General features: G+C 40.3%; 1 protein-coding gene across 1 annotated transcript in view; it reads left to right on the top strand.

Moving 5' to 3' along the window:
• The window catches only part of TRPM6 (transient receptor potential cation channel subfamily M member 6), a 109389-nt gene that overhangs the window by 66920 nt on the left and 15008 nt on the right, over positions 1 to 27461 (top strand). The window contains 11 exon segments of the mRNA XM_040620130.1: positions 6267 to 7411; positions 7603 to 7715; positions 12130 to 12253; positions 15656 to 15747; positions 17213 to 17271; positions 18783 to 18808; positions 21679 to 21729; positions 23202 to 23267; positions 25314 to 25600; positions 25884 to 25966; positions 26728 to 26933. Of these exon segments, the coding sequence (XP_040476064.1) occupies positions 6267 to 7411; positions 7603 to 7715; positions 12130 to 12253; positions 15656 to 15747; positions 17213 to 17271; positions 18783 to 18808; positions 21679 to 21729; positions 23202 to 23267; positions 25314 to 25600; positions 25884 to 25966; positions 26728 to 26933 (2252 nt within the window).

Consider the following 27461-nt stretch of genomic DNA (forward strand, 5'->3'; position numbering starts at 1 on the left):
AGCAGTGGGAGCGGCAGGCAGAGGGAGAAGGAGAAGCAGGCTCCCCACGGAGTAGGGAGCCCGATGCGGGACTCGATCCCAGGACCCCGGGATCATGACCTGAGCTGAAGGCAGACGCTTAACTGACTGACCCACCCAGCCACTCCATGATTTCTTTTTAAATACATCTTTTCTTTCAAACCTTAAGGAAAGGGGAATAAATACATAAGATGAGATGACCTCCCTACCCCAGATTATGAATGGGACCAAGGTCATGGAGAGCACCTTACCTTACACTGTAAACTAAGGAAGGTGTCAGGTGTTAGGTGGTCAGATATGGACAGATTCAAGTTCTAGGCAGATTCCTTCAGTTACAGTATGTATTCAAGGAGTCAGAATTTGAAGTATGGAGACAGCAGGGATCCATGCAGCAGGAGGATGAGTTTCAGGGACTAGCAAACTAGTCGTGGTAGGTTTGAAGAGGGTATCTTAGTCCGTTTGGGCCATTAGAACAAAGTGCCTGCGGCTGGGTGACTTGTGAGCAACAGAAAGTTACTGCTCACAGTGCTGGAGGCTGGGAAGTCCACGACCAGTATGCCAGCATGGTTGGGTGACAGCCCCCTTCTGGGTTGCAGCCCTCTCTGTGTCCTCACATGGCGGAGGGGGTGAGGGAGCTCTGTGGGGTCTCTTTTATAAAGGCACCAGTCCCATTCATGAGGCCTCCCCGCATCATGACCTGTACACCTCCCAAAGGCCCCACCTACTAATACCATCACCTTTGGGGGTTGGAATTGCAGCATAGGAATTTCAGGGAGATGCCAACATTCAGACCATAGCAGAAGGGATGAGTAAAGACATGTTTAGAAGGACAGCTCACGGGGGGAGCTAGGGATCGGACATGCAGCCGAGGGAGAGGGTGGAGTCCAGGATGACTCTCAGATCTATAGCAGGGGTAATTAGGTGAAAAGTGGGGCCACCATGATAGGAAAAAAATGCGCAAAAGACACAGGGAAGGGGACAAGCAATGAGTTTTAGCTTTGTTGAGCTGGAGACTCCTGTGGCACATTATCCAGAGATTTCTGGGAGGCTTGGACGTGAGGCTATGAAGTCCTGGGGCAAAGATTGAACTGGACAAGGAGATTCAGGAGTCGTCTGCCCCTTGTAAGAAAAGAAAGCCATGACAGAGGAAGTGATTATGCCCAGGAAGCAAGAAGGGTGAGGAAACTCAGTGGGCTGAGGGTGGGACCCTGAGGGGTGCCAACACCTGTGTAACAGAGCAAGGAAGAAGGGCTCATGGGGAGGATTGACCAGAAGCGATCAGAGGAGAAAAAGGAAAACTAGGAATGGTAGTGTTTGGAGTCAAATGGATCTGGTGTGAAAACTGGAGAACTAGACATTTATGAACAAGTAATTCAATCATAGTAGTAATGGCGGTGGTGGTAGTAGTGTGACGAACACCATCAATCATCACATATCATTATATTCCTCTTGAGGTTTTCCCCTGGGTAGAGGAAGGAGTGGAAGGTAGATGGGTATTAGCTTCTTCTTTTTTTTTTTTTTAAGATTTTATTTATTTATTCGACAGAGACAGAGACAGCCAGCGAGAGAGGGAACACAAACAGGGGGAGTGGGAGAGGAAGAAGCAGAACGCCGGGATCATGCCCTGAGCCGAAGGCAGACGCTTAACCGCTGTGCCACCCAGGTGCCCCTGGGTATTAGCTTCTGAACAATATCCTAGAGGCTTTCGTGGGCTCTAGAATTTGGTTATGAAGACCGCATTTCACTCTTCAGTACTTCATCCATCAGTTCTCCCTCGTGATAGAGCGACCTCACCAGCCTCCATTTACACGGTTGGCCTCGTTGAGGTCATCGCTGGGGAGCTCACAACAGAGACATGGGGGAGGGGAAGAATACTTCTCTGAGGTAGCCGAGGGAGTTTGAAGAGGAAGGGAAAGGAGACTAGAATATTTGCTCGATGGCCTACTTGTAAAGAAGGGATCACCTATAACCTTACAGAATTAAGTGAGTTGCGAGACTAGAAAAAGAGGAGTAGTCAGGCTGTTTATGTCCTCCTTTCTCTGGAACACTGGCTACTTTTTGACCCTAGCAACATAAGCCAGCATGTCCCTCTCTCTGTTCCGTGGAGTAAGATGCTAATAGTTCTTTTCCCATAGTAAGCATGTTATATTTGGGAAATGCTGCACTCTACTTTTTAAACAACTGTACACCCATCGTGGGGCTCAGACAGACAACCCTGAGATCAAGGGTTGCACGCTCTACCGACTGAGCCCGCCAGGTGCCCCCAGAAAATGATACATTTTAAAACAAGTCACATTGTGACTCAGTAGAGCCATCCTTGGAGCAGGTCCTGTCATTACTTTGTTGTGAAACCTTGTCGAGGAACATTTGTGAGGACCTGCCAGCATGGGAACCGTTGGTATAATTCGTTTAGCTCTTCCCGCTCCTCTAAGGCCCTGGTGAGAACTTTGCCTAGATCCCTGATGAGTTGTTCAGGGGTGCCAGAGTGCGGGGGTTAATGCCACTGAAAGTGGAGTTAGAATGTCCGGGTTCGAAGTCTCGCCCCATCCCCAGCCCTGTGACCAGCCACGTGACCTAACCTCTTTTCTGAGAAAGGGGTAATAGGAACGCCTACATTATGGGGTTGCTATGCAGATTAAATAAAAATAGTAATGTAGAGCCTTTGTTACATGGCTGGCACAGAGTGAGCACTCAGTGAATATATGGTTATCATGACATATATCATAAGTACACGTCTTATAATCTTACTTTAAAACATCTCCTCCGAAGACCCACAGTAAAACAACGACCACACTGGTCTTCCCTCCACCCTCGAATCGCACACAGGGGAAACTAAACTTACAAGAGTTTGTTTTACGTGTCAGGATGCCTGAAAGTCTAGATTAAATTAATGCAGTTGGTGGTTGAGGAATATAATTAAAATATGTTTCACGGGACATAATGCTTTAGGAAGAAAAATGCCTGTGAAAGCAGGAAGGCCCGATGTGAGGGTGACCAGGTTATTTGCCTAGCATCTCTCTATTGTAGCCTGTTACCTGTTGCTGTGAATAGTTGCTGGCTTCTATTGTATTCATTTGATGTGACTGCTGCTAATGGAACTTAATGAGCCTCCATTACTGCTGTTCAGCCTGCTCTGTTTTTGAATTAGATGAAACAGTGCGCTAAATGGAGAGGCTCTAATTAAGCATATTTGGAAGGGAATATACATATATTTTGTGCTCTTTCCCTCATCATCTCTGCCAGTTCTCATTTTGCAGGTTCCAGAAGGTCAGGAAGCATTTATTAAGCCTCTACTTAGTTAGAGAAGTTGAATCCTATAGCAGAAGTAGGAAAGAGAGGGTCCCACCCACATATTATAAACACGGAAAATATCACCCCTTTTGTTCTTTAATTCCTGTCTGCTAAGCTCCCCGCAAGAAGAAGTGGAGGATTTCTCAATCCATGTGTCTTGGGATACATTTTAGAGAGAGGAGATATCACACTATTTTGGGAAGTGCTTGCTGCAGCTGAATGTTCAGTCCTTCATAGTATAATCACTGATTCCTCCAGGCCCCACTTAAGACTGGGGATCACTTTTAATTTCTGCATATGGTCATGTCAGCCATGAAACTGTTGATGAGATTCCCTTCCTTGCTGTTTTCCCTCTTTCTTCCTCCCTTCCCTTCCCTTCCCTTCCCTTCCCTTCCTTCCCTTTCCCTTTCCCCTTTCCTTTCCTTTCCTTTCCTTTCCTTTCCCTTCGCTTCGCTTCGCTTCCTTCCTTTCTTCTTTTTACTTTATTTCTGCTTATCAAGGATTTTTGTTATTGAGAATTTGGCCAGAATACTCACTTATCCAAATAAAAGAATAAAACAGGGAAAAGAAAGAAAGAAAAAAATGTCATAAGCCAGAGGGCACTTTGAAAATTTTCTTTTTTCCATTTAGTCTTCCATATAATTTTAGTTAAAGTTATACAAGTTTGGGAGCACCTGGGTGGCTCAGTTGGTGAAGCGTCTGACTCTTGATTTCCGCTTAAGTGATGATCTCAGGATCATTAGATCGAGCCCCGTGTCGGGTTCTGCACCCCGTGTAGTCTGTTTGAAATTCTCTCTCCCTCTGCTCCTTCCTCCACTCTCTCTCCCTCAAAATAAATAAATAAAATCCTTAAAAAAAAGTATACAAGTTTTATGTTGCCCCCCTCCCGCCTTATACATCAAAAGCATTTCTTCCAATAATTAAACATTATTTATAAATATATTTTTAGCTTTTATTGTTTCTTGACCTACAAAGTTTTTATACCAAATTTAAAAGTATATAATACAGAGCATAAGTCATCCACATCCCCATGCCTACCATCAGAAATAGCCAAAGGAAATTGCTATCGACAATGTAAGTGTGATTTTTAATGGCTGCATAATATCTCATAATGTAAAGAGTATCTACTTTAGCATAGTGAAATCATAGTCTTTTTATGTACATTGCTTAATCGAATGTCCCAATGTTGCACCTTTGTCACCATTGAGTTATCTTAATCATTTGCTAGGCTAAAAAAGATGTTGTTACAATGTAGATGAACTCATTTTAATTTCCATTTCTCTGCATACCTAATGAGGTTGCATATTTTACCTTATCTTTTCCTTATCTTTTGTATTTTATCTTTCATGAGTTGCTGTTCACATCCTTTGGAGTCTTTGTAATTTTTTTCTGTAACAAATTATAAAAGCTTTTTTTTTTTTTTAAGATTTTATTATTTATTTGAGAGAGAGAGTGCATGAGTGGGGGGGAGGGGCCGAGGGAGAAGCAGATTCCCCACTCAGCAGGGAGCCCAACATGTGGCTCCATCCCTGGACCCTGAGATCATGACCTGAGCCAAAGGCTTAACCAACTGAGCCACCAGAGTGTCCCAACAATTTGTAAAAGCTTTTGATTTATTAAGGGATACAAACACCTCCTTACATTTGTTAGAATAATTTCTAACCTACTGTTTATTTTAAAATTTTATATTTTTATGTATATGAGTTTGTTTTTATGTAACCAAATATGAGATATTTTGTAATTTATTGTGTTGTTAAGCTTAGAAAGCTGTATTAGTTTCCTAGGGCTGCCATAATGAAGTACCGATTATTGGGTGTCTTATAGCAACAGAAATTTATTGTCTCACAGTTCTGGAGGTTACAAGTCCAAAATTGAGAAGTTGGGAGGGCCATGCTTCTTCTGTTGGCTCTAGTGGAGAATTCTTCTTTCTTCTTCTAGCTTCTGGCGTTTACTGGCAGTCCTTGGTATTCCTGGGCTTGTAGACACATTAGGGAAGTTGTAGGGTGGTCTTCTCACTGTGTCCAAATTTCCCTTTTATGACACCAGCCGTAGTGGCTTAAGTCTACCCTAATGACGTCAGTTTAACTTTAACTCTCTGTAAAGACCATGTTTCCAGATAAGGTCCTATTCTAGCATTACTAGGGGGTTAGGATTTCAACATATCTCTTTTGGGGGGCACAAAATGAAACCCATTCCCATATAGAGATATTTATAGGTATGCAGATAATATTAACCAACACTTCCTTCATTCTTTCTAAGTTAGTCATTACATTTAAGTAGATTCTACTTGCCATTTAACTTTTGACCTTCATAGCTGAAAATACCTTGTGTTGCTTTCACGTGAATCAATGGCTGGTCGTTGTAATGTTGGGTTATAGTATTCAAGATAATTTTAAAAATTTGCCTCAGGCTTTCTCAGAATGTAGGACTCTTAAAATGGGTTTTGTTTGAAGCTTGGGAAGGTTATTTGAACTGTAGACTTGGATTTTTTTTTTTAAGATTTATACATTTTTTTTCTAATTACATATTTGATTATTAATTCTGTTCCTCTCATTCTGGCTTATTCCTCAAGATCTCCTTTCCCTATTCCAAATAGCGTTGTGTTTGTCAGTAGGAGATTTTGGGATGTTTCTCATCTAAATTAATGAATATATTAATACAATAGGGCTGGTGGATGGAACATTGGAGGGATGACTAGCAGGAAACTGGAAACATGGTTCTGAAATGCTAGAAATAAGGGCTAGAAAAGTAAATGTATAGTATTTCCTCTTTGGAGTGATAGTAAGAATTATAGGAGGGTGTGAGACCACCTGACATAAGACAGAGGACTCACCCAACCTGGGGAAGCCACTGAAGCTGAGGAGCCTTCTAAGGATGGAACTAGGACAGGAAGAGAGCAAGGCAAGTTCCCACTGGCTTAACGTGGTTATTGGTTTTCTCCCTCCCTTTACCATTAGGGTTACAGAGATGTACTTCCAAATGAAAGAAATGAATGAAAAAGTGTCTTTTATAAAGGACTCTTTACTGTCCTTGGACAGCCAAGTGGGACACCTGCAGGACCTCTCTGCCCTGACAGTGGATACCCTCAAATTCCTTTCTGCTGTTGACACCTTACAAGAGGATGAGGCTCTCCTGGCCAACAGAAAGCATTCTACGTGCAGAAAACTTCCCCACAGCTGGAGCAATGTCATCTGTGCGGGGGTTCCAGGCAGCATGGAGATCTCTGGGGAGAAGAAATACCAGTATTATAGCATGCCTCCTTCATTGCTGCGGAGCCTGGCCAGAGGCCAGCATACCCTGAGAGTGCAGAGGGAGCCCCTTCTTGAGATCACAGACAGTCAGAGAGAGGTTTCAAATGTAAGAGATGAGCAGGAAAAGCAAGAAACAGAAACTACCATAGTTGCTTCTGGGGTGTCCATTAACAGGCAAGCTCAGCCAAAGTATGGCCAGTTTCTCCTGGTCCCTTCTTATCTACAGCAAGTTCCTTTTTCTGCAGAAACTGACTTTCCTCTGTTCAGACCATCCGTGGAAGCAAGCGCAGATGTGCTGGCAGTCAAACAGGTCACCCAGAGTGAGGTCCCTGTTCGTCTGACTTGGCAGAGCCCCACACTCTCAGCTCAGGGCTCAGTGGCTGAACCCGAGGCACAGTACGAGTCAGTCTCTCAGATACCAGCCAGACAAGACAAGGGCGGGGAGCAAGTTCTACCCACTTTTATTTGCACATCTCCACCAATGAAAATGACCTCCCTCCCTTCCCAAGGCGAGAGCACGGGAACTGGAGGTGGGTATGTGAACTGGGCATTTTCAGAAGGTGATGAAACTGGTGTGTTTAGCATCAAGAAAAAATGGCAGACCTGCTTGGCCTCCACTTGTAACAGCGACCCTAAAGAGAGTGGCCAAAGCCAGAGGCAGATCCGAGCCAGATCCCTATCTGAAAACTCATCAAGCTTGGCCTATAGTAGTGACTGCTCAGAGGCGGGACCATGGCTGCAGCCAAACACATCCTTTTGGATCAATCCTTTCCGCAGAGATAGGCCCTTCACTCGGAGTCATAGTTTGAGATTCCACAAGGAGGACAAACTGAAGATCTCTAAGATTAAAAGTAAGAAGCGAACATTTTTTTTTTGTTTAAAAATAAGCTCTTAAATTACTAAATTCTATGCATTACTATTATTTTTAAAAAGTTGACCATGTTTGACTATATCCTCATTCTCCCCATTCTCAGTCGTCTCTAAAACCAAATGGCTCCCTGCACAATCTTAAACCTTTTTTTGCAAACCCTTTCCCTTACAGATCTTTCAAGATCCTCAGAGATAGGGCAGTCAGCATGGATCAAAACAAAAATGCTAATCAAGGATAAGAGATCGTCAAAGAAAAAGAAGAAAACTCAAGGACTACAGGTGCCAGTAAGTGTCTTGTATGTCGTTAGCAATTGAGGTAGTAGCCTATCTTAGCTTGGTTTCCGTATTGTAAAGTGCCAGGCACACTACAAAATGGCCCTGTACTGGAAGGAGTGAAGATGTAAATTTAAGAGTCATCAGAGTGGTTATGCCACAGCTCATTTATCAGCTCACATGTTGAAGGACACTTGTGTTATTTTCAGTTTTGGGCTATTCCAAACAAAGCTGTTATGAACATTTGTGCACAAGTCTTTGTGTGGACATATGTTTCAATTTCTCTTTGGTAAATATTTAGGAGTAGCATGTCAGAGTCATATGGTAAGTATTTGTTTAATTTTAGAAGACACTTCCAAACAGCTTTCCAAAGTGGCTCTACCATTTTACATTCCCACCAGTTGACGAGGAATAGTTTATGAGAGTTCCAGCGGTCCACGTTCTCACCAATCCTTAGTATGCTGGGTCTTTTTAACTTTAGCCATAGTCGGGGGTATGTAGTGGGATCTCATGGTGATTTCATTTGCATTTCTGGAGTGACTAGTGTTGCAAGGTATCTTTTATGTGCTTATTATTTATATTTAAGAAAATTTGCAAAACTCAAGATCACTGAGATTTTCTTTCATGTTTTCTTCCAGAAGTTTCATAGTTTTTCATCTTATATTTAGGTCTAGCGCCCATTTTGAGTTAACTTTTGTATGTGGTGATAGGTAGGGATTGAGGTCCCTCCTTCTTTTCCTTTTTCTCCCCCCCACCCCACTCTTTTATTTCTTTGTTCCTTCCTTCCTCCCTCCCTCCCATCCTTCCTTGAATACAAATATCAATTTTTTCCTACCATTTTCTGGTAAAAAGATTGTCCTTTTCCTATTGAGTTTCCTTGATACCTTTGTCAAAAATGAATTGACCATGTATATCTATAATTTGTATGGATCTATTTCTGGATCTATTTTGTTCCATTTATCTATATGTCTATTTTTATGAAAACACCATAGTATCTTGAATACCATATTTTATATTAAATATTGAAATCATGTAGTGTAGGTCTGCCAAAGTTTTTGTGTCTTTTCAAAGTAGTGTTTTTTTGGTTTTTTGTTTTGTTTTTTGGCTATTCTAGTTTCTTTGCATTTCCACATATATTTAGAATCAGCTTGATAGTTTTTATAGAGAAGTCTGCTGGAGTGAGTGGAATTGCTGTGAATCAACTTGGGGAGAATTGGCATCTTAACAATAATAAGTTTTTTGATCCATGAGCATGATATGTCTATTTATTTAGATATTCCTCAGTTTCTCTCAACAATGTTTTGTAGTTTTCAGTGTTCTTTTTTTTTTTTTAAGATTTTTTATTTATTTATTTGAGACAGAGAGATGGAGCATGAGCAGGGGAAAGAGTCAGAGGGAGAGGGAGAAGCAGACTCCTTGTGGAGCTGGGAGCCTGACATGGGGCTTGATCCCAGGACTCTGGGATCATGACCTGAGCTGAAGGCAGATACTTAACCATCTGAGCCACCCAGGTGCCAAAAGTGTTCAGTTCTCGCACATGTTTTTAAAAATGTCTCCCTAAGTATTTATTATTTTTTACTTTATTATAAATGCAATTATAAAAAATTAATTCCTGATTATTTGTTGGTGGTATATAGAAATACATATATTTTAAAGATTATTTGAGAAAGTGGGAGAGAGAATGTGAGCAGGGGTGGGGGGCAGAGAGAATCTTCAAGCAGACTCCCTGCTGAGCATGGAGCCCAACACAGGGCTTGATCCATGACCCCATGATCATGACCTGAGCTAAAACCAAGAATTGGATGCTTAACCAACTGAGCCACCCAGGTGCCCCTAGCAATATATTTAAAAAATATTGATTTTATACACTACAACCTTACTAAACTTGCTAATTTGTTTGTAGAGGTTTTGTTCCTCTGTAGGATTTTCTATATAAATGGTCATGTTATCTACAAATGAAGATAGTTTTACTTTACAAATTTACTTTTTACCTTTCAAATCCAGATGTGTTTTATTTATTTTTCTTGCCTCATTACACTGGCTGGCATCTCTAGTATAATATTGAATAAAAGTGGCAAAAAAAATATATCCTTTCCTTTTCTCTGCTCTTAGGGGTAAAACATTTAAGCTTTTACCGGTAAGTATGATGTTAGCTGAAGCTTTTTATGTAGCTGCCCTTTATCAAGTTAAAGAACTTCCCTTCTACACCTAGTTTCTGAGAGTTTTGTCATTAATAGATATTAGCATTTTTTCAAATGCTTTTTCTGCACCTCCTGATAAAATCAGATGGTTTTTCCTTTTTACTATGTTAATATGATTAATTATATTAATTAATTTTATAATGTAGAAGTACTATTTAGAGTATCAAGTCAACCTGGTTAGGATGAATCCTGCTTGACCATGATGTATTATCTTTTTTGTATGCTATATTTATTTTGCTAAAATCTTAATAAGATTTTTTGCATCTGTATTCTTGAGGAATATTTGTCTATTGATCTTTTTTCTTGTAATGTCTTTGTCTGGGTATCAGGGTGATCCTGGGCTTATTGACTGAGTTGGGAAGTATTACCCTCTTCAGTTTTCTAGTTGAGTTTGCATAGAATTGATACCATTGCAACTTTTATTATTTGGTAGAATCAATCAATGAAACCATCTTTGTGGGAAGGTTTTTAGCTGCAAATTCAATTTCTGTAATAGATATAGGACTATTCAGGTTATCTGATTCATCTTTAATGAGCTTTGTTTGTGTCTTTCAAAGAATTTGTCCATTTCATGTAAGTTGTTGAATTTATTGGCATATAGATTTATAATCTTTTCTTATCCCCATATTATTTATGGGGTCTATAGTGACGTCACTTCTATCATTCCTAATATTTTATATTTGTGTTTCTTTGTTTCATGATTAGTCTGGCTACTGGCTTATCTGCTTTATTGATATTTCAAAGAACCAGTTCTTGGTTTCATTGATTTGTCTCTGAATACTAGTTTATTAATTTCTGCTCTTTGTTATTTCTTTTGTTTACTTTGGTTTTAATTTGCTCTATTTTTTTTCTAGTTTGTTAAGATAGAAGCTTTGCTCATTGATTTGAGATGGTCTTCTTTTCTAATACGGCATTTAGTGCTATAAAATTCCCTCTAATCATTGTGTTAGCTATGTTCCACAAATTCCAATATGTTATGCTCACATTTTCATTTAGTGTATCTTTTTATTTATTATTAGGAAGCCTTAGATCTGAGTTAGTAATTCTATAGGACTTCACCTTTCATGATCTTAATTTAATGCCCTGCTTTGTTTTTCCATATAATAATCTGGATACATTTTTAAAAGCACCTCAACTCTTTTTAGAATGAGAAGCAGAGGGGCGCCTGGGTGGCACAGCGGTTAAGCCTCTGCCTTCGGCTCAGGGCGTGATCCCGGCGTTATGGGATCGAGCCCCACATCAGGCTCCTCCACTGTGAGCCTGCTTCTTCCTCTCCCATTCCCCCTGCTTGTGTTCCCTCTCTCGCTGGCTGTCTGTATCTCTGTCGAATAAATAAATAAAATCTTAAAAAAAAAAAAAAAAAAAAAAGAATGAGAAGCAGAAGCAAAGAGATAAGTATTAAGATAATTATGTAAAATTACCTTTTGGAGGGAGAGATTTAGCTTGTAAAGAAGACTCTTTTACAGGGAAATGCTATGAGTTGCTCGAATCTTATGAAATATGAATTCAGTGGATTTGTTTTTTGCAATAGTTAAAGTGGCCAGAATTTAACTAGAAATTGAAACTGGGCTTAGGTATTAATAACTTGCATTTATTTATTGCTTGGTATTTTGTCAATTTATCTCATTTCTTCTCTGTTCCTGGTTAGTACATATGGAAGCCATTACTGTTGGCTACCTGTTATTTTAATGACAAAGGGAACGGGGTTCACAGACATTAAGTGATTTACCCAAGTTTACATAACTTCTAAGTGATAGATCTAGAATTCCAACACAAGTTCTTTTCGGATCCAAGCCTTATGTTTCTTTCTCTATGCCACTGGTTCTCAAATTGTGGTCTTCTATCAGCAGTGACAGCATTACCTGGAAACTTATTAGACATTCAGATTCTTTCTACCTCTAGACCTAATGAATCATGGATCTTGGAGGTGGGAGCCAGTGATCTGTGGTTTAGCATAGCCTTGAGTGATTCTGATGCACACTCACGTTTGATGACTGCTGCCCCCTACCGTCATTCTCAGTCATCACCACAAATAGTAATCACATGGTGCTTGTGTCCTGCCAGCTTAACTAATGGGAGTTTTCAAAGATTTCCAGGTGATTCTAATGTGCAGCCAATGTTAACAACCACTGCTACTCACCATAGTACCTCTATGAGTCACATTAATGACTCAAAATGTTTTCAGATTAATGTCACTGTGTTCCAACAAGTGTCTTTTTCTCCAGGTCATAAAGGTCGACACCTGCTCTCAAAATGACCAACTGGATTCAGAGCCAGGAGAAAATAACATCTCAGAAGAAGAGGCCTATAGCAAGAACTGGCTCACAGTGTCCAAATTTAGTCAGATAAGTATGTAACAGTCTAGACTCTTAGAACTCAAAAGCTCTGAGAAAGTTTCCTCACTGTGCTCCCAGATCACTGGTGGTCCCTGCTATTTTTTCAAGGGGAGATGATGGAACGAGAGGATGGCAACATCCATTTAGAAAAATAGCTCTTTTTTATTTTTAATTTTTATGAATTTCCATTCATTTAATGGAATCGTTTCTGGGATCCAGAAAAGAAAAATCAAAGTTTAGGTAGTCTCATATCCAGAGCTGTTAAACCTGGCTCAGGGAGTGTTCATTTGGTCTGATCTATGGCGTGGGGTTGTCTAATGTTATAAATTCTTGAGGTTCATGAGACATTGATATGGACCCTTACACAGAACTCAGTGGGATGAGTTGTGGTTGGTTATTTATGACTACTGACATATAGTATTTATTCCATGGGCAAGTGTCCCTTAATGGTGGTTTGTAAAGAAGAAAAGATGGATCAACTCGCTACAAATGAAAACTATGAGGTAGGCAGAGAATGTGAAATAAGCCTGGACAAGTAAGATAAGACCAGATTATGAACAGAATTGGGAGCAGTGATCAGAACTTTGAACTTCTTGCTTTATACAATAAGAGACCTTTACCAATTCTTTTTTTTTTTTTTTTTTTTTTTTTTTTGCTTTCACACATTTGAAGTTTATTCTCAGACAAAGCCCTATGCAAATGTTTGACAGGCAGCCTCCCATCCAGGGATGCAGGGACCCAGGTTCCACCCATGTTGTAGCTCTATCATGTTCAACATGGGGCTTCAGAGATCTCTGCAGGACACCTCCACGGCTGCCATGGCAAGACGGAATGCAGCTGATATCCATATTCTGTTTATCCGTTCATCCATCAGTGGACACTTGGGTTGTTCCCACCTCTTGGCTACTGTGAATAATGCTGCTATGAACATGGGTGTGCAAATATCTTCTTTGATGTGCCCTTTTTTCTGTCTTTACTTATGGAGTTTACTCTGCCAGTCTTCAGGTCAATTTTTTGAGTATTTAGGATGATTTGATAGTTATCTAGTTGTATTTGTGGGAAGAGGTCAGTCTAGGGTCCTCCTACTCCGTCGCCATCTTCCTCACACTCCCTTTTACTAATTTTTAAACAGAAGAAACTATGTGACCAGGACTCACAAATATTTAAAATTATTTGAAATACTAAACTTAAGGTACAAATAGTATATTGAAATCTATGTTGTTATGCTTCTTTAAAACCTTGCTTTCTCCTATGGGTGGTGGTTTTCAACCAAGGGCCAATTTCATACACCTCCCACCTCTCTTCCCTGGGACATTTGGCAAAGTCTCATGACATTTTTGGTTATGACAACTAAGGGAGGTACAGGTATTCTTGACTTCTAGTGGGTAGAGGCCAAAGATGGTGATAAACATCCTACTGCAATGAGTGGGATAGTCTCTTTCCTCCTGACAAGGAATTTTCCAGCCTGAAATGTCAGTGCGAAGGTTGAGAAACCCTGATTTATACTTTAAAATACTCAATTGTCTATTAAATCATTGAGAATCAAGTGGACTCTAAGCTGAAAGAGACATTAGAAATTAAATTATTGAGAACCCCCTTCATCTACAGATATGACTCGAGAGCTTATTTGTCTTGCCTTAAATCGCACAGTTTATAAGAGCCTACAATATTGAATAAATCAAATCCCATACCTATAAGTATGTTTCTAGGACCGATTGCCAATGTATTTATTTTATTTCTAAATGTTTATTTATATTATATTTTATATTTTTTATAAATACTCTGATATTTAAGTTTATGTTTTTCTTAATTTATTCAAGTTCTTTTTTTATCGAGACATAATTATGACATATAACATTGTATTAGTTTTATGTGTACAACATGATTTGGTGTGTGTGTGTATATATATATATATGTAGTGAAATGATTACTACAACAAGTGAACAGTTATCAGTTCACATAGTTACAATTTTTTTTCTTGTAATGAGAATTTTCTAAGATCTATTCTCTCAGCAACCTTCAAATATACAATATGGTGTTGTTAGCGGCAGTCACATGTTGTACAGTACCTCTCCGGGACTTAGTTATCTTACAGCTGGAAGTCTGTACCTGAGACCACCTTCACCCATTTCACTCACCCCCAACTCTCAAGTTATGTAAGTTCTTTCCCGTGACTTTCAAATAGAAAAAGATGCAGGTGGCAGGAAGATTCTGGGAAAGAATCTCAAGTCTGATGATCAGAAAGGGAGAGAAGATGTAGGGAGATAGGCTGACTCCAGGTGCCTAGTTAATCCGAAGAGACAGGGAGGCCCACTGTCTACCTTGAGCCACATCCTGAATTAAGAATCTTATTTTTAAAAAAATATATCTGAGTTAAGCATTAATTGAAAAAGAATTTAAAAATAAAAGTTTGAGGGTTGGGTGGTACCCTGTCAGGTAGCTCTCTCTGAATACAAAAAGAAAAGTTCTGAGGAATTTAACTATGAAAAGGAAAAGTATATTTTAACTTTTCCTATAGATATTTTAATATTCTGTGCTGTCATTGAAACCATATTGATCATAATTTTATGATATTACAAAAATATCATATAACATTTTGCAATTTTTTTCTAATAGATTTCTTGCACTGTGTGTGTGTGTGTGTGTGTGTGTGTGTGTATTTCTGGCACAAAGTCATTAGAGAAAAGAATTACTACTGTTATCTCCTATCTCCTACATTTAGCCAGGGACTCTTAATAAGCGTAATTCTCAGAATTAATCCCATCCAGTAATTAAATTATTACTGGGCACCTACTATATGCCAGTGACTCTGCAGGCACCAGTATAAAAAATAATGACAATAATGATCCTTGCCATCCTTTTTAGGAAAGAGCTGAAAATGAAACATATCTTCTGACATTCTTTTCTGTCTTTTGTTTTTGTTTTGTTTTGTTTTTTCAAGTAGCCTACTATGATGCTTGATGCAGTTGTTAAGGAAGGATGCCTAACAAGTTGGAATGAAAATTTCATGTGTTTTACATAAAGCATGGACGATAGGGTACAGGAGAACAGTTTGGGATGAAAATTTCATGTGTTTTACATAAAGCATGGACAAAAAGAATCGCTAAAGGTGTTCTTCTGTAAGGAGGAATCAAGTTATGGATCATTTGATGCTTGACTTTGATTAGAGAGCATAAATTATTATAAATGTAAAGGAAACTACTGATGAATAGAAACACTGTAGAATGTATAGCTTTCAACCACTTGAGAAAAAAAAGGACAAAAGAATCTTGGTAACACTTGCTAAAAAGAGAAAAAGAAACTATATTCAAATTTAGATGAATGCACTATGTTCAGATCTTTCTATTTAGGAATGTGATTTGAATGTAACACATTTTCAAGTATTCTCTAATTTTTTTTTCTTTCTTTTAACAAGATCTAGAACCCTCTCTGTATCAGAAAATGAAAACTAAAGAAATGGAACAGCATGCTATCCAAGTCAGTGATTATCTCAAGCAGCCTCAAGAGGTAAAAACATCTTATTTGATATTAAAAAAAAATTACGTACACACTTCTCTGGCTCCTTGACTGTGTCTGTTTTACCTTTATGTTCCTTAATTGGCTTCTACTTTTTATTGGTGTTACATTTAAATCCTTGCTTTGAATATAAGCTCAGTTTTTTCACTCCCCTCGTGACCCACGCCCCACTCTTTATTCTTTCCTTGTTTTTCTCTATGCAATTTATTTGTCCACCCGGTAATTTATCACGGGTGTTTTCAGCATGAAAGATAAATAATTCAGGAATTTTTCAAACTGTTTTGAAATTTATGAATGTTGCCATGTGGAAGAAAAATAGATATTTTCAATATGCTTTAGAGTCAACGTATAGAAACTACTGGGAGGCAGATTCAGCCCAACCTGAGGAGGAATTTTTAGCAATTGGAGTTTTCTAAGGATGGAACGGCTTATTTCTGGAAGTAGTAAGTTCCTCACTCAGTGTGGTTAGTCAAACAGGCCGAGCCAACCTCTTTGCAGATGTGTTGGAGGGGATTTGGACATTGCAGGGTGAAGGACCCTCCGACACTGAGGTTCTCTCATTTTATGGTCTGTGTTTCTTACCATCTGCAAATATGTGCCCATTTTACTGCCATCTACCATGTGGGAAGCATGATCTAGTTAGACTAACCCAAGAAGTCTAATTTTGGTCTTGGTTGGAACATTACTTCTATGAACTCGGGAACTGTATCCACATTACCTGTATGAATGTATGTTAATAACCTCATGAATGTAATCTGTGGAAGGTTTCGAAACTAAAATGTAAGACTGCTTGGAGGTGAGTGGAGGCAAGAACCTGTCTGCCATGTCCCAGGTTTCAGGGCTATGTATAATAATTAACCTCTGAGCCTCATTAGCTGTGTCTCTAAAATGGGGGTAATGCCATCCTTATGAGATTATTCATAGTGGATAACAAAAATAAGACCAATAAAAATGCCTAGAGTGATGCCTGGAACGTAGTAGGTTTCAAGAAGTACTAGTTGAATCTAAATAGGAATTAGAATGATAAATTCAGAGTAATGTTATTCTAAATAATCATCCACTGAAACAGCAATGTCCTGATAGAGGACATAGAGATGTAATGATTGATGTTTCTTGTCAGCTTAGACCTTCATTCCTTCTTTCCTATCATTAACTGTTCACTCTCGTTTCTGCCAAAACCGTTGTATATTATGTTTTCTCTATGATGTCCCCATACAAGTAATTTCATTCTGTTAAAGGCAGTCAAACACATTGAATTTTCAGATATCGTGCTAACATTAGACATCTTTCTAACTTGAGTTTAGTGCGTCCAGTAAAAGAGAAATACTGAGTTAGGGGAGGGGCGGGTGGAGAAATGTACCCTCCAAGGCATGCGTTTTGCGAATGTATTACTGGAAGCGTGGGGTGGGAGAATGTTGGGCGAACATGTAATGAATGACCTTTCCCTTCTGCTCAGGATCTGAGCAAAAACTCTTTGTGGAACTCCAGGAGCACCACCCTCAAGAGGAACTCCCTGTGAGTATTTGTCAATGTCTATTTTTAAGCATCTTTGGCTTCTATTTTTTAACCTCATTTGTAACAAAGGTTAAATTGGGTCAGAAAAAGGGGGGGGAAAGTGTTTCCAATAACAATATTTTCCTTTTGTCAGCAAGAAGGAAAATCATTTATCCTCCAAGGTTTCCCATTTCTGGCAATGAGATCCTACCTCAGTGCCTTTTAAAAACACAACCAAACATGTGCTACCACAGCAGATTAAGCATTTGTCTTTTCAGTGTCAAAAAAGCACACACAGGATAATGAGAATCCTTGTCTGACAGATAACAATTGTAAAATTTGCCTTCAAGAGTAGGAGCAAACCTGTCTGGCCTAAAGAGAATGACTGAAGACCTGATAGTTTTCTTGATCTTTTTTATTTTTGGTTTCTCATGAGCATCCTAAGTGTCTATCAAAGCAGTAACCCTTTGAGGATTGAGACAGAACAAAGGGAAGCCAGGGATCAAAAGAGAGAGGGGCTGGAGAACTCACATGGTTGTAGGCTTGAGGATTTTCCTAGAATTTTATTTGTTCAGAGAAATGAAGTTTGAAAACCAACCAAGCAAAATGATTCTCTTTGGTTTGTAGTGTTTTCTGGACTTTTCTAATTACATCATCAACATACCCATCTGGCTATGGGAGCAGAATTCAAAACCGTCTACTGAATGAAGGGCCAGTTGATAGCAAGCAGGTGAAATGTGACTTGTAGTTTGCGGCCAGCTCCATTTGAGATGGCTTTTTTTTTTTTTTCTGGAACTCCCACCCAGGTCTCTGTGTGCAAGCCTGCCTCTAGACTTCAAGTGCACATGACTTTCTCCTCCCAGAGGTTCGGTAGTTTGTGCTCGCGCAGAGTCGTGGGTTATTGCAGCATGAAATTAAACAATAATTGTAATTGTACTCTCTTCCCTAAGGACCTTCAATACTGGAGATATTCTTTGAACGCATTTATGCAGACTTGCCCGTGGCCACTTGTGCACTTGAGCAGGGCAAGTAACAATTTACAGAGAGCTCATTTCAGCCCGTGAACATTTAGGGGCCACGTGGGCTAATGAAACTGATTTGTAGTCTTGTCCGGAGACATTCACAGGCTCATTTGTAGGCATCTGCTTTGCACAGTTCAGGAACCCTTTAGTTTAATTGATCCAGAACAACACACACACAGTTAAATCTTATGTATGTCGTGTGATCATATAGCTAATTAAAAACAAAAACCAACGACTACTTTTCGGTTAGCCTAGGGCATGCCCAGTAAGTGAATTATACGCATATGTGGTGCTCATTTTTCTATGAAAATAATTGTAGGGTTGCAAACCATTTCTCCATTGATAGAGATAGGGGTCAAATGACACTTTTCTTCCAAAGAAAAGCTACATATACACATACATACATATAGACATTTAGACTCTGTACTGTTACTGTTGTACTTACTTTTCCTCTCTTTGGTCATTGAAAAATTTAAAGCATTGTCTAAACAACTTCAATTTTTCAAACAGGTTGAGAAGTTCAAATGGAGTTGACAGTAAGTTTTTATATTTAAAGATTTTTTTAATCTTATTAATGGTGAGGTGCCCTATCCTGCTGAGAGTTTTGTAGTTCCTTAAATTCTGTATGTGATTTTTGTCTACTTTACGAAGTAGAAAGTTCAGTAGAAAAGTAGCAAGTTGATCGTGTTTCTCCACATATTTCAGGATTGATGTCTGATTTACAATTTTTTTTGAATTGCCTATTTCGGACAGTGATTTTTCCAGTTCTCTCTGTGAGTGAGGGTGTTGCCTCTGAGCTCATTTTGACTGTTCAACAATTCTGTCAATCTTTTACGTGGCGCTCACGAAGAGCCGTTCATCTTGTATGTGGATACCTTTTCTTGTCTGGCTTCTGTAGGACTCTGTGCCCCAAGTGGCTGAGCAGGGCTGGGTCATGTGACACAACTCCCTGGCAAAGCCACTGTCAAAGCTGTTCTCAAATTTTACCATAATCTATGAGCTCCTTTTCATGTTCTTGACCTCTTGATGCTAATTGGGCCCCTTCTCTTCCACAGCCTTGTGCACCCCAGTCTCTCTGGTTCCCAGTCATCAACTTTGCCCATCTTAGCCATCAGCTTTGCCTCCGCACCACCCCCAGCCCCATCCTTCGGAGTTGTCTGTGTTGCTCTACCCCATGGCTTCTGCCTTGGAGCCTCCAGTATCATTTTCCAACATAAAAAGTTTTGCCCTTGATTTTACACTAGCATTCTTGTTGGTTTCTCTCCCTTTGCACTTCCCCATGTTCCTATTGGAATTGCCTTTCTCAACAATAAATCGTCACTTATGTCGAAGCTTCCAGTGGCTTCCCATTACCTACAGGATAGGCTGCCAGTCTCTTAGTCTTCCTCAACGTTCTTGTCAGCTTGGCCCTCATCCAGATTTCCAGGCTCACGTTCATTCTTTCACTCATTTCTGCCCTGCAGAATATGACCACCTACCTACCTATTCACCCCTTCACTTGGGTGTCTACAAGGCATCTCAAACAAAATGTGCCACCTCCTTCATCATCCGTCTTAGGAAATGGCAACTCCATCCTTCCGGTTGCTGAGGTCAAAGTCTCGCCATCTTACTTGACTCACATTTTCTCTTATCGCCACTTCCAAACCATCAGTAAGTTCTTCGAAGTATATCAAGATCCTGGTCACTTTGCTACCTCCACATACCCCTCTGGATTACAGGATGACCTCCAAACTATTGCTCTCTGAAAGTCTATTTCCAGGTCGCAGCCAGAATAACACGTTTAAACCGAAAGTCAAATTGAGTCACTCTTCTGCTCAAATGGCATCTCATCTCACTCTGTAAAAGCAAAGTCGAAATGTGGTCTACAAAGCCCTATTGATCTGCTGCTCCTCCTTCAACTCTACAACCCCATTTCCTCTTAGCACGGTCCACTCTGGCCACGCTGTCCATGGTCCTGCCTTGGGGCATTTGCACCTGCTGTGACCTCTGCCTAGAATACTCTTCATTTGTCCATATGACTTACCTATCTCTCCCTTCAGGTCTATGCTCAGATTTCACTTTATCACAGAGGCCTTGGCTTGCCATCCTTAAAATAATAACCTCCCCGTCTCCCAAACTTTCTAGTCCCCTAACTTGATATATATGTAATACCATATGCACTGTATATTTACTTGTTTATTTAATTTCTCTTTCCTCTCACTAGAAGGTAGCCAGAGATTTTATCTGTTTTTTTACACTGGTCTTTCTCTTAAGCACCTAGTAGGTGTTGAATAAATATGTGTTGAATGAATCCGAACAAATTCTTACAGCTCTTTAAATGAGCCAGGATTGAAACTTGGCATTATCAGATTCAGATGCCCAGGCTCTTTAAGAATATCACGTTGCTTACCTATGAAGGTTCCATAAGCCTCTGTGTACACCTCTATTATATTACTTAGCCAACTGTGTTGTGACTATAGTTTACATGTCTTTTGCTCCCAGTATCTCACATTTTCTTTTTTCTAGGGCGGGAGCCACAGCTTACTCACATCTTGTCTTGGCTAGCATGACCTATAGCAGGAGCTGAATACGTTTTTATTTTTATTATTGAATGAACTCAAAAGAAAGGGGCTTTTCTGCTGATCTTACTTTTTACTAAGCACCCCCAAAGGAAGAGGTTTTTGTTCCTTTCCTTATCCAGCAACAAGAAGCCAGAGAGATCTGTGAAATTGGGCTCATTATGCTGCTTACTCTACTAGGTATAAAGCAGTTACCACCATGAGACTAAAGCTCTCCACTTTAATTTTAATTTTATGAAATGGCAAAACTGTTGCAAAGGATTTCTCTGGAGACTTGTAATTTAGGACTTGAGCAGATAGAGGAGAACCAGTTAAATCTGCAGGAGGGGAGCCCAACAAACAAGTCCCTTGGTGTCCTATTCTCCGCCCACTCCTTTGTTTCTGGTATATGCCTCTTAATTTGTTTTCATCACTTTGTTGTCATTTTAGGTCAGTGAAGTAGACTGCTAATAACTTGGTATTAATAATGTCTTCATATGGGTACTGCATCTTGGTGGGAGCTCAGAGAATTGTGCTTTGGGGATGTCATGAAGTGTGATGGGCAGCCCAGTGCCTTCCGCAACCCAGAGGCATAATTGGTTCAGAGGAAATACATCTTTGAGGCTAATATTACCTGTCTTTCTTCAATTCCCTATATAAATATGTTTGGAGATATTACATTGATGATTGGAAGCTGTCAGGATACCATGCCCAATAATGTGGTTAAAGGATATTAGGCAATCTTTCTCAAATACTGAGAAGCCATTCCGATTAACCTGTTCAATAATAACTTTGAAGGCAAAATATTCATAAGCATGTATTTATCTCCAGCCAAGTAATTAAAATGCCAATCTTCTCTATAATTTCAGAAATCTCAGCCTCCTTAAAAAGCCCTCCAGAGCCTTGCCATCATTATTCAGGTAGGAAGCGTGTGCGCATTGACATGTCAGCTGAGCCGACCGTCTGTGATTCTGCAGTTGTAAACAGAAATATCGATGAATTGCAAAGTATTGATATGACTCCCAACTTGAAAGGCTGTCATTCACTCTCATGAGAACATTCAGATTTCTTACCTTGCCATTTACTTGGGAAAACAAGTTGTTAGGATTTAAAAGAATGTGGGATTTAAAAAAAAAAAAACATGTACAGGCAAGTTCCACATGTTGAGGAGGGGTGACCTTGAGGTCTCAAATTTCCCTCCAAGCCCAAAGCCAGAGATCTCTGTATTTTGGATTGGGGCCTGAAACGAGTTCTTTGAAGGAGGATTTTTATACCCTCACTGGCCCTCAGCGAAACGTAACCACTGAATGAATGCCAACCCCACCGGGTAAGTTCAACAAAGACACCTTACAAGGATGTTATTAAACAAAATGTCAAGGGTCTTGACTCTCATAAGCAACATCGCTTCACGGCGTTCAGTTGTCTTTCTTTCAGAGTGGGAATCATTATACTTGCCCTTCCTGAGGAACAGTCTGCCAAAGGGCTAGCTGGGAATTAAGAGGGAAACACTTTGAAATGCAAAGCAATAGAACAACCAACTGGACTTGTGCCACTGGTTGGTCTTTTGAGCGTCATTGCTCTCAGTGTTGGCGGAGATGAGACGTGGGCAAGGTCTTTGACACGGTCTAAAGCCCAGCACCTGACTGAGAGTTTAGTGGTGTGACACTTACCGTTATTATCATATCAAGGTCATGTGTTCAGGGCCCAGTAATAGACTGCCTTTTCCTAAATTCCGCCCTGTAGTGAACAGTGTTTCTGTGGATTCCAGACTCTGCATTCCAGGCCCTTCTAACTGGGTCTTTCAGCTCAGCAGTAATCCAATATTTTGACTCCAGCTGTCAACTTTAGAAAGTCTGGTGAAGAATACTGTAACTCATATTGACTCTGATCTGTTAGGATACACGGCTCTTAACAGGAAAATGCAGATCACTTGCTTCTAATTAAAATTGGCCTTCAGTTCTCTCCGGGAAAAGAAGGTGAACTGTGCAAAGTCAACAGTAGATGTCCCCACAGTCCACTGTGCATTAGATTTGCTCTGGAAAAGAAAAACCAGAGAAATGAAGATCACAGAACGCCGTTTAAAAGAAAGTTCCGCATATGTATGGATTAGTCTGTGATCTGGGATTCAGGAGAGTGGAGGTGACACCCCACTCAGACCATGTTGTATAACCTCCCATAATTTCCAAGACTGGGGTACATCCTTCCTGTGTAAGCCATCGTTTATTTAAAGAGCTGGATTATGGCAAATAGTTTTGAGAAAAGCAAAAATAAGGGGTCTTTGAAATGAAGTATTTTATTTAGCATTATATGAATAGGCTGACATGGGGGAGGCTCTCTGTAAGTTCAGTCCACTGATGCATACTTAAAGTAGTAAATCTGTTTTTGTTTGCAGCCATTGAAAGGAACAATTTAATGAGGCTTTCTCAGACTATACCATTTACACCAATCCAACTGTTTGGTGAGTGTGCCATTTCTACCTTCTTGAGGCCGTGCCAGGGCAGAGGCATAGCATCTGAGTAAATCAAAGGAGAAACCATCTTGCGTCGTTTTGGTTGAAAATTTTGTTTTGCCAGTGGTTGCCGTTTAGTGCGATTAATTTTCTAAAATGGAAATTCTTGTTAACTGTCCAGCCAGCATCAAGGGTCAAAATCTAATTCTGTGGGGATGGGACCTATAATGAGCAGCAGTTGGGAAAAAAGCAATAATGTTGCACCTGGCCTTCACTGATTGAGGGCTGGAAGTAAGTAGGGAAGAAAAGAACCAACCAACCATGTGTAATAAACACAGAAGAAAGCGATAAATGTCAATACAGTAAAAACTAACAGGCATCTGAAGAGAAATGCTTTGTATATTGTTTTCAGTTTGTTTTGTTTCATGTAAACTAATTGCTCTTAGCTCAGATAGTAAATGTCATTTTTAAAGGCTGGAGTAGTAAAGAAAAACAAGCTCGCATTAAGCCAAGGCTACCAGAGTCTCTCTGTCCGGCCAATCGACAATATAACAAGGGTCCCCGCTCTGTCCTAGATCTTAATTCTCTTCACACGGGGACAGATCACGTGGTTCCTGATCGTGGATGCAAATGCCTTCTCCTCCCTCATGGCTCCATGGCTGGTTTCGCAACCCAGGAGCTGTGCTGTAAATCCTCTAAGTATTTAGAACTCTAAAGAGACCTTCAGTGGCATTTATCTGGGCACCAAGAATAAATATTTGAAAATTTGTTACGAAGAATTACCTAGACGTGTTCTTTTCAATTCAATGCAAGAGTGAGCAAATAGATTCCTTTCTTGGTGAACCAGGGTAGTGTTAGCAAAAAAAAGAAAGAAAAAAAAAAAAGGAAAGCATTTGAAACAGAGGTGTAAGGATTGAAAATCAAGCGCAGCCTGGACAGAAGTCGTGTATAGAATGTTACTTCTGTTATGAAGCATTAAACAGGGTAGTAGGTGGAGTCTAGGCTTGAATTGTTCCCTGTTCAATAGCCTAAAACTGGAAACTGTCTAGCAGTTAAAGAGCATTTTGTGTGTAAAATCTTTTAAGTGGCATTCAATTTGTATCTGAAGTTCTAGTTCACGTTTGCCAAATTCACATATTTAATCTTTCCAACAACCCAATGAGGTGAGCGTTATTTTCACTTTCATTTTACTGATCAGGAAAGTGAGGCTTTACGTAACTTGTCCAAAGGCACAAAGGAAGGAGGGAGAGGCTCCGGGGTAGGACCGTGGTGCCAACTCCAATTGTGCTAAACCGTGAATTCTCAATGGGGCTAATATCACCCCCAAGGGAGCAGAAACATCTTTTTCTGTCTAAAGCACATATATATGTATATACTGTATGTACACATACAGTACATATAGATACATACGGTATATTTGTGGTATTTAAAGTCATCGAAGGGGGAATTAGGAGGGGTGCCTGCGTGGCTCAGTCGGTTAAGCATCTGCCTTCAGTTCAGGTCGTGATCCTGGGGGTCCAGGGATCGAGCCCCATGTTGAGCTCCCTGCTCAGCTGGGAGCCTGCTTCTCCCTCTCCTCCCTGCTCATGTTCTCTCTCTCTAGCTCTGTCTCTCTCAAATAAATAAATAAAATCTTTTAAAAAGAAAAGGGAAATTAGGGGGGAAAATGTCTAATAAGGCTTGTAAAGGGGATGATAATGAAAACATGGGGTTAAACTATCTCTTTGGAAGTATTTGTCTTTAACAAAGGAGTCATAGCCCCACTACTTTGATTTTGTTTTTGTCTAGTTATAATTTATAATAAGAACAACTTAATTCTTATATATCGTTTGATGCTTTGTCCCTTCCTCCCCTCTCCTGCCTTCTCCCTTTCCTGGACAGTAATGTGGCCAAAGTCCATGCCTTTATTCAGTACTTGTTTGTGCCTAGGTGAAATTCCCATTCTCTTCTGATCATCTGGGAAAGTGAACCAATTCTGAGCTGCTATATAGGGCACTGGAACATGTCACAGACATGAGGTGTCCTTGGACTTCTCACCTGTACTTCTTTTTGCAGCAGGAGAAGAAGTAACTGTCTACAGGCTGGAGGAGAGTTCCCCTTTGAACCTGGATAAGAGCATGTCTTCTTGGTCCCAACGAGGGAGAGCTGCAATGATCCAGGTGCTGTCCCGCGAGGAGATGGATGGCGGGCTCCGAAAAGCCATGCGAGTCATCAGCACCTGGTCTGAGGATGACGTTCTCAGGCCAGGGCAGGTTTTCATTGTGAAGTCCTTTCTTCCTGAGGTTGTGAAGTCGTGGCACAAAATCTTCCGGGAGAGTACTGTGCTTCATCTTTGCCTTAGGGTAAGTCTGAAACCCGGAGCCCAGAGGGATAGGTCAAAGAGAGCAGTTCGGGCTGCATCCTGATTGGAGGCCATTTTCTTCGACCCAGAGGACAGCCCATTCTGTTCTGGACCTGGTGGTATTTCATTATTTTTGTTGTGTAGAGCTTTTGCTTTGGGAGTGGAGTGTGGTGGGAGCTGAAGGAGGCTGAAAATCACAATGGGGAGGCCCCCAGTTCTTCTGTGTCATTGATTAGCATGCGTATAAGAGACCAATATTTTTATCATTGCTCCCTATTTTGTAGGAAATTCAACAACAAAGAGCTGCTCAAAAGCTGATCTATACCTTCAACCAAGTGAAACCACAAACCATTCCTTACACGCCAAGGTGAGTGTAGGGAGTATGGGCACCCTGGCCCTTCATTTTAAATACAAATTTCTCTCAGTTTCTTCTCAGACCTGTTAGTCGTGAGAAATGCCAGAGCCATGGGGAAGTTCCCCATGATCTTATTTTTGGGTTCTTCCTTCTATAGTCCTGGAGGCCGGTAAGAAGAGACTTAGATGTCCCAGGAATATCTTGGCTTAAACACTGTAACTTATGTGCGTGGAAAAGAGAAGTTCAGGCAGAGGCCATGACTGATTTCTCAATTACATGAAACGGGCAGACCCTAGATGTAGTTGGTAATGTCCAGGAACATTATGGAAGAAAAACATTTCTATTGGAAGCATAGTTTCTTCCCCTGATATCTTAGACAAATTAGGAACTTTCTAAGAATGAACTCTTGTTACTTTCACTTGAGTGTCTCAAGACTCTTACATTCATTTAGCAGGACAGATCATAATTTGGTGCTGGGGATTATGGTAAAGTTCTATTGTTTCAGTTACAAGGAACTTGATAGAGCACAGCAAGAAAAGTTGAGCCCGGTACTCATAAAGGCGTTGGAAGGTTTCCTCAAAGAGAAGGGAGGTGCATAAGTGTGGGGAAAACTCCCAATCCTTGCGTTCTGTCCGTGCCGTAGAAAGGTGGGGCATGCGCATTGAGGCTGCATCCGGCCAGAGTTAGATAGTGTCCCCTGCTGCTGACTGGTAATGTAAGTCTCACCTTTGCTGCCTTGTGGGGACTCAGTGGCCTCCTTTTCCCTCTTACAGGTTCCTGGAAGTTTTCTTAATCTACTGCCATTCAGCCAACCAATGGTTGACCATTGAGAAGTACATGACGGGAGAGTTCCGGAAGTACAACAACAACAACGGCGATGAAATTGCCCCCAGCAACACCTTGGAGGAGCTGATGTTGGCTTTCTCTCACTGGACCTATGAGTATACCCGGGGAGAGCTGCTGGTTTTAGATTTGCAAGGTAATTGATAGCACAAGTGTGATTGATACAACAAGCATGAGGCACAGTTCAGGAGCCATTGACCACGGATGGGTTGTCCATGTCGTTGTCACCGACATTTAACCCTGGTTCCTTCTTTGCCCAAAGCCATCGTTAAGGTCTTTCAGTGGAGATACTCCCCAGTAGTGTGTGCTTTTTTTTTTTTTTCTTATTTTGAAAACTGAAAGATGGTATCCTTTTTCTGAATTTATTTATTATTTGTGAAACTGTCTAAAGTGTGAGGAACCAGACGAATGTCCCAAGAAATCTTGCGAGAACTAGGATGGGGAATGTATGGAGTTGCTCTACCTAGTTTTGAAGGGAGGTGGGGCCATTTATTTCAGAGACATTGTGCAGTGTTGAGCACCTAAAATGTTTCCCACTTAGCTCAAGAGAAAAAATATAGGCAGATGATTAGCTGCCTAAAATTTAAATATATTGAAAACTTTGACCTAAATGGGGGATGAGTTTTTAAAAAATTTGAGAGAGAGAGAGAGAGTGCATGATGGG

The sequence above is a fragment of the Ursus maritimus genome, unplaced genomic scaffold (assembly GCF_017311325.1).
Source record: "Ursus maritimus isolate PB19 unplaced genomic scaffold, ASM1731132v1 scaffold_34, whole genome shotgun sequence".
In the NCBI taxonomy this organism is placed as follows: domain Eukaryota; kingdom Metazoa; phylum Chordata; class Mammalia; order Carnivora; family Ursidae; genus Ursus; species Ursus maritimus.